The following is a 6,405-nucleotide window of genomic DNA, read 5'->3' on the forward strand; positions in this document are numbered from 1 at the left end:
AAGTCAGGTACAGCAGCAAGGTGAAGACTGAGGGAGGGATGCTGTACGCCCTTTCCAGGATGCTATGCCGTACCCCTTTAGAGCTGAAATGTACTCAGCTCTTCTGGCCTCACTTTGAAGCCCAAATAACCTTTCATTTAAATACTTGTAGGTAATGGGAAAAAAAAAAAAGGCAAATATTTACATTTCCTGATCTATCTCAAAAGAACTGTTAACCTGGAAGCTTCTCTCAAATACTCCTCTTTAAAGTACAGACAGTTTTAAAGAAATTTAGCTTAACCTTTCTGATAAAATGTAAACAATGTGCAATGTTTATACATGGAACACACTGAGGCTGGAGTAAGCCTAACCGAGAAGGATCAGATACAGTTGTTCTTAACCAGACTCTGTCACAGAATTTGAGCTGCCCTTTAAGATGATTTAGGTTAGCTGTTTAAGATTTGGATAAAGACTTTCAGGAAAAATACATCCAATGAGATTATCCCTGCAGATTTTATCAGTCATTGTAGGGAAATGGTTACTAATTTTTGACCTATATTAATCTGTAGATGTATAGATATACTGAATTATCTCTGTTAAGTTTTTGCCACATCATTAATTGGTTTCAGTAAACATGGTTCTCAAAAATCACCCCAAAGCTTCTTTTGCATTCAGAGGAAACTCATGTTTGGAAACATTGCAAAAAAAGTTTAGACCAATTTATTTTTTTTAACCCATTAAAGACTTCTTGAAGTTACCTGTGATACCAAAAGGATTCACAAAAACTGCTTCACACTGCTGCTAAATACACTGGGCTTAAGATGTAGATAAAAGATCCCTGCTGTAACGATTTAAAACACTACAAAGCAGACTATTGCAGTTTACCAGTAGACTAAATTTTTTTTAATTTTTTTTTTTTTACCAGTTTACAAAAATAATTTCTTATTTCTTTTAGCTAAATCGTTGATGAATGAACAACATGTCTAGGTATACAAAATACTTCTCTAACAATGGTTTCTCCCACAAAAAACCTATCCTGAGGTTATATTATAAAAATGTAAAAGGATATGAGAAAATAAGTGCAGAGGTTTGCAGTGGGACCTTTATATTGTCTTGTCTGAGAAAAGAGGAACACTAGGAACCCAAAGAAACAAAAAGTGTGGCCTTGTTTAAACTGAAAGAAATACAGAATTCCATGTGAAGTTGTAAGTGAAACAATTTGAATAGAAGAGAATAAACCATATTGCACGTTAACGTTTCTGTTAGACACCATGACTCACAAAACAGCAGCAACAGCACAAATTGGTCATAAGAAATCTTACCATTGATGATTGGTGGCATGGACAGAACAACACCATTGCTGTCATATATGACAGGATAAAGTGGTTTGTTTTCAATCAAGTGTAAATAGTGTCGAAGATGGCTGTCAGTCTGGAGAAATAAAGCATAACCCTAAATTTCACATTAGCTCACTTACAAATTTTCCATTCTACCACAGTCCTCTACTGAGACATTGATGGGAATTTTTAAAGAGGGCAGGATTGGTCTCACATCTAGTTACTTCACTAGCAAAAGCTATTCACTGTCAAAAGCAGGAAAACTTGGAAATCAGAGAGCTTGTTTTTTGTTTTCTTCCAAAATGTTAGATAACTGATTTATTTAAGGATTCTCTCAAACACACGTAACACGTGCTACCCAAACAATGCCCTCGTTCACCGCAGCAGACCTGCTACTGCCAAACCCACCAGCACCCATCCTTAGTTTATCAGAACATTCCTTAGAACTGCTAAAAATGTTCACAATGATGCTTTTAATGATGAATTGCCGAATATTGACATATTTACATTTAAATTTGATTCAAAATTTGCATTTGTTCCAATGACATAGGTATATGCTCTACCAAAAATAGTTTTCTTTTAGTCTGATGCTTCGTTTTCTAGCTTTTACTTGCCTTCAGTCAGGTATCTTTGAGAGTTTTTTACCTCTGTATGTGTGCTCCAACAGAGTTCTATATTTTAATAATAGTATCATTTTTAAGGACTGATGTTTAAAGTGGCCTTCGTAAATACTGTAAAATTAGACCTGTTAAAATCTTTTCCTAATGCTTACCTGGTTTCATCAGGATACTGGGCCAAGAGCAGTGCTACATCTGTGTAGTATGTAGCTGAGTAAATAATGTTGACACCACATAAGTTGGCCCAATTAAAATAACAAAAAAAAAATATTTACATCCACTTTTTTGTCAGCTTTGTACAGTGGATATATTTACAATAGAAGCAAGTATATAAACCTTTTACAGTACTATGAAGAATATCACAAAAAGCAGTCTTTGTGTTGAAAAACTGGGAGGCTAACATTGAATTCACTATTTTAAGAGTTATGTTTAGACATCAAACAATGTGATATATCTTTCATGGGCAACATAATTTAAGTATTACCATGCATTTCTCTTGAGTAACCAAAATGTGGAACGTTTACTGGCTGAAGGTACAGAAGATGGCTGTTTTTTTCTTGTTAGAACAACCCTTAATGCCAGGGGTATACAAGATGCAAATTCTTGGAAACTTAGCTTCCTGCCTTTAGCACATCAGCTCTGAAAAATGACACTTACCCTGTACAGATCCATTATTTGTGGAGCTGTGTACTCCTGCGATTGGTTCAAGGGCTTGAATTTAATTTCAGAAGGTGCTTTAGCCGTAAAAGTAAATGGACCAGCAATGGTGTCCAAGTCATGGGTACCTATTGCTACTAATGCTCTTCTCCTAGAGAAAGAAGGCAAATAATGACTTTATTAGTAATAGCTGGAGTTCATTTGAGATCATGTTATGATGCTCAGTATTCCCGTATGTTCATAGATTTTACTGAAAAAGCAGATGGGCAGTGTTGAGAAGCCTAGAAATTAATTTCAGTCTGCATGCTACTGATGAGATACAAATGTTAACAACCCATGCAACAGTCAAAGGCAAATCCAATAGGACTACTGCAAAAGGATTTTTCCTCAACTGTTGCAGAAAATGTAGCAGCTATTTATGCCCCTATTGAGAACAGGCAGAAACAGGGAAGCAAATGAGAAGGATCAAGAGAGCTGTTATACATGTAAAAGATTTTCCTTAGCACAAATATAAATATAATGCTTCTCCCCAACAGGCCTGTGAAATCTTAATGTGACCAAATCATACACAAACACTATATGCTACTTTACATTTAAGCACTAACCTGCAAATATTTTGGTGTAGCTTTTCTTGGAGGTCAATGAAACTGTCATAGCGTTCTTTGGTAAAAGTTATGTTACGGAGAACTGCAGCTACAGCATGAGGACGGACTTTGGCAGTCTGCAACAGATTATAAATTTCAAGTACGCAATGTACAAAAATTAAACTGATGAAATGTGCCCTTTCCTTCATAAAATCCTATTTTATAAAAGTAGTAATCAAAATGAAAAATCATGAAAATACATTAGAAATCCAAGGGAAAAAAAAATAACAAAACAACTCCAAGTCTGGTAGAGGCAATGAGGTTTTCAATGTACCCTGTAATAGCCCAGAAGGGAAACGCTATCCAACTACCTGAAACTTTGATTTGACCTGCTACTAGCTACTAAATTCACCCAGAAAAATGTCTGTTCCTCCCCACCCCCCTTACCTAAAAACAAATCAAACTGAGTAGAAATATTTAAATTTCTTTAGCTCTTGTTCTGCAAATAAGATTTCCAGTCTCACTGCTGCTATAAAATCAGTCCCGATAATCAATTTCATAGCTATCTTTCTGGTTGAGAAATGTTCAATACACCACAGTGCAGTAAACACTTTTACCTCTTCAGTGATAATCAGCTTCTGACCTTCACCTTTAGCTGGTATTATCTTTTCATACCTAGGGAGATTTATCCTAGAATAAAAATAGAAGCAAGTCTATAGCTGACAAACAGAATATTTGTAAAATGCAGGAAACTTTAGAAATGTGGCAACAACTATATGTAGAAAATTTTGTTAGCAATTGTTCTGGTTTTGGATGTTGGGATTTGGGCACGTAGATTTTATTTATGCTCCTTAAACATTAAGTTTTCTATTGAATAGTAAACAGATAACTAAAATAGAAAGGATGCCTTAGTGAAGATAAAGTCATAGCAGAAAAGTGAAATAAATAATTTGTATCAGTACGTATTACAGAGGAGCACAACAAAGTGCCTCTGCAGTCATTGTTTACAGAGGATGAGTATCAGCTGGAACAGAAGTTGAAAAAATTGTAGAACAGATCCAAAATGTAACAAGATTCTGGTCTAGTCTCTCAGAAGTATGTAACAGGTCCTCTCTGGAGGAACAACAGGGAAGCATATGGACATCTGACAAATCCAGCTGATCTATGCCTCAGACTGCCCTCTCCAGTCAAGTACCAAGGTTATTGACCAGAAATGGACGCGTATTCAAACAAGTAACAAAACACACAAAAATCTCACAACTCCGTTACCTTTCTTTAAAGACCTGCAGTCCTCGGACCAACCCTTCGAGGCAAAGAAGATCATATCGATTGGCAGGAACATCAATTTTATAGAGAACAGTGTCAGATGCACCCTCTGCCTTTCCTTCACCCTTTTCTTTACTTATGATGTCTTTCTCAGATGTCTGAAATTAAGCAAAAAAAATGTTTTAACCTGAAATATCTTGACATTGACAGCACAATGATAGTGAGATAATGTAAAAGGAAAAACTATTAAGTAAAAGTTTAAAAGTATAATTTGGATTTATATAGCAAGTACACATGCCAAGTATCAAAAATAATGTAAAATCAATATCTTTCTCATATGTAAAGAACATAATGTAACATATCAAAAGAAAAAAAAAAAACACTATTAGAATTTGAATTGTTACAACAGAGATAGAAGCACGAGTCTGCAAGCTAGCAGATCCCAGCAGAGAACTGGGACCTTATTTACAGCTACAGATCAGGAAAGATTGGTGTTATCAGTTCTATTCTGAAATACAACATGACATATAGGGTTTAGATGTCTTTCGAAAAACCTAATTGAAAAAGCAGTTAATTTAATTCAAAAAGCAAAGCCAGAATGAGTTCTACTGGAACAAGATTTATGTTGATACAAGCAAGAGGGTCAGCAAACTTTCACAAGTACAGAATCTAGTTCAAAACTTGAAATGTGAGTGAGTTACAACTCAGGAAATAGAATGTCCAGGGGAAACATTCTTGTGGTATTGCACACAAAAATGCATACAAAACACAGCCAATAAGATCTTGCAGATATGTTTAATATTTGCCATATTTTCCTTGTGGCCTTATTTATGCTGCTGAATTAAACAAATTATTTGTCAACAGAGATTGCCAACCTTTACAAACTGTAGCACTATGCCACATGCGGGTCTCCTGCCCCCTAAAACAGCAATTTTGGGGTCTCCTTTTCAGATTCAAACCACTTGTGTCAATACACTCTGTTACAGTCGTATTTTATACAAGACCCTAAAGATATGCATTACATACTCCGGACTGTGCTACAAAGATATATGAGAAGGTTTCGGGTTGAAAAGCTTGCTGCAGTACTGCTGAGGGATCGCACAGGATAAAGGGGACACTGAAGTCCTGTCTGCATCACTTTTTCAGCACAGCCCCACGGGCACAGTTCCCTCCAGACCCTGACTCGATGTTTTCTCTGGCGCACGGTGAGGGCCTTGTCCAGCACTACACGGGGGAAGCCGGTGGCAATGTGCAGCGCAGGCTCTTACCACGTACACCTGCTGTCATTCTGCTCCATCAGGTAACAAAACCAGGACTTACCACGTCATCCAGCTCCAGGCCAAACTCAAAGCAAAGCTCATCAAATTCTTCATCAGCTGGGGGGGAGGGCAAGAAAAGAAAAAAAAGAGTGGGTTTTGGTTTACAAGCAGAGCTCGGAGCCCTAAAACTAAATTCTGTGGCGTTTATTTTGATAATTTCAGATAATTTTGAAAAGAGGGGGGTGAAAACCACGTGAAGAAGTTTGCCAGCGCCCGCGAGCAGCTCCCTCAGGACTCAGCGCGTTCCCTGAGGCGTTATCGCCGCAGTCACAGCGAGGGGCTCCGCGTGTCAGGGCCCAGCCCCGAGTGCCGGCCCGGCCCCTCACACACGGGGACCCCCGCTCGGGGCCGGGCTCTCCCGTGAGGTGCCGGTGTCGGCTCGGCGCTGCCCCCCGCCCCGCAGCCCGGTGCCCGCACTCACTGTAGCTGCGGCCCAGCGCCTGGAAGAGCAGCTCTCGCCGCACGCTGACGGTCGGCATGGCGGCACCCGGCCCGCCCCGCGCCTGCGCGCCCGCTCGCCTCAGCGCTGCCGCCTGCCGGGGCGCCGGGAAGGACGGGGCGGGGGTGTTGGAAATAAAGGCATGAGCTCGCTAATTGCCTCGTCTGCCTGCCTGGGGGGGTGGGGGTGCGGGGAGGTGTGTGTGTG

General features: G+C 39.2%; 1 protein-coding gene and 1 long non-coding RNA gene across 6 annotated transcripts in view; one reads left to right on the plus strand and one right to left on the minus strand.

Annotated features, from left to right (window-relative positions):
• The window catches only part of LOC113844433 (uncharacterized), a 32,929-nt gene extending 26,742 nt beyond the window's left edge, over positions 1-6,187 (plus strand). Inside the window, exons 3-4 of one of the 2 annotated variants that reach the window (XR_005267798.2) lie at positions 5,587-5,740; positions 5,922-6,187. This is a non-coding gene — a long non-coding RNA (uncharacterized lncRNA). The remainder of the gene's footprint in view (positions 1-5,586; positions 5,741-5,921) is intronic. The other variant, XR_005267799.2, reaches the window with a different exon arrangement.
• The window catches only part of FARSB (phenylalanyl-tRNA synthetase subunit beta), a 36,036-nt gene extending 29,657 nt beyond the window's left edge, over positions 1-6,379 (minus strand). For all 4 annotated transcript variants that reach the window (XM_027464034.3, XM_027464032.3, XM_072042565.1 and 1 more), the window contains exons 1-7: positions 6,181-6,379; positions 5,761-5,816; positions 4,444-4,598; positions 3,792-3,864; positions 3,196-3,311; positions 2,591-2,741; positions 1,302-1,410 (exon numbers count right to left, since the gene is read on the minus strand). In XM_027464034.3, the coding sequence (XP_027319835.2) occupies positions 1,302-1,410; positions 2,591-2,741; positions 3,196-3,311; positions 3,792-3,864; positions 4,444-4,598; positions 5,761-5,816; positions 6,181-6,238 (718 nt within the window). In that variant the 5' untranslated portion in view covers positions 6,239-6,379. The remainder of the gene's footprint in view (positions 1-1,301; positions 1,411-2,590; positions 2,742-3,195; positions 3,312-3,791; positions 3,865-4,443; positions 4,599-5,760; positions 5,817-6,180) is intronic.
• Positions 6,380-6,405: the final 26 nt, after the last annotated feature.

This window comes from Anas platyrhynchos, chromosome 9 (genome assembly GCF_047663525.1).
Source record: "Anas platyrhynchos isolate ZD024472 breed Pekin duck chromosome 9, IASCAAS_PekinDuck_T2T, whole genome shotgun sequence".
NCBI lineage: Eukaryota > Metazoa > Chordata > Aves > Anseriformes > Anatidae > Anas > Anas platyrhynchos.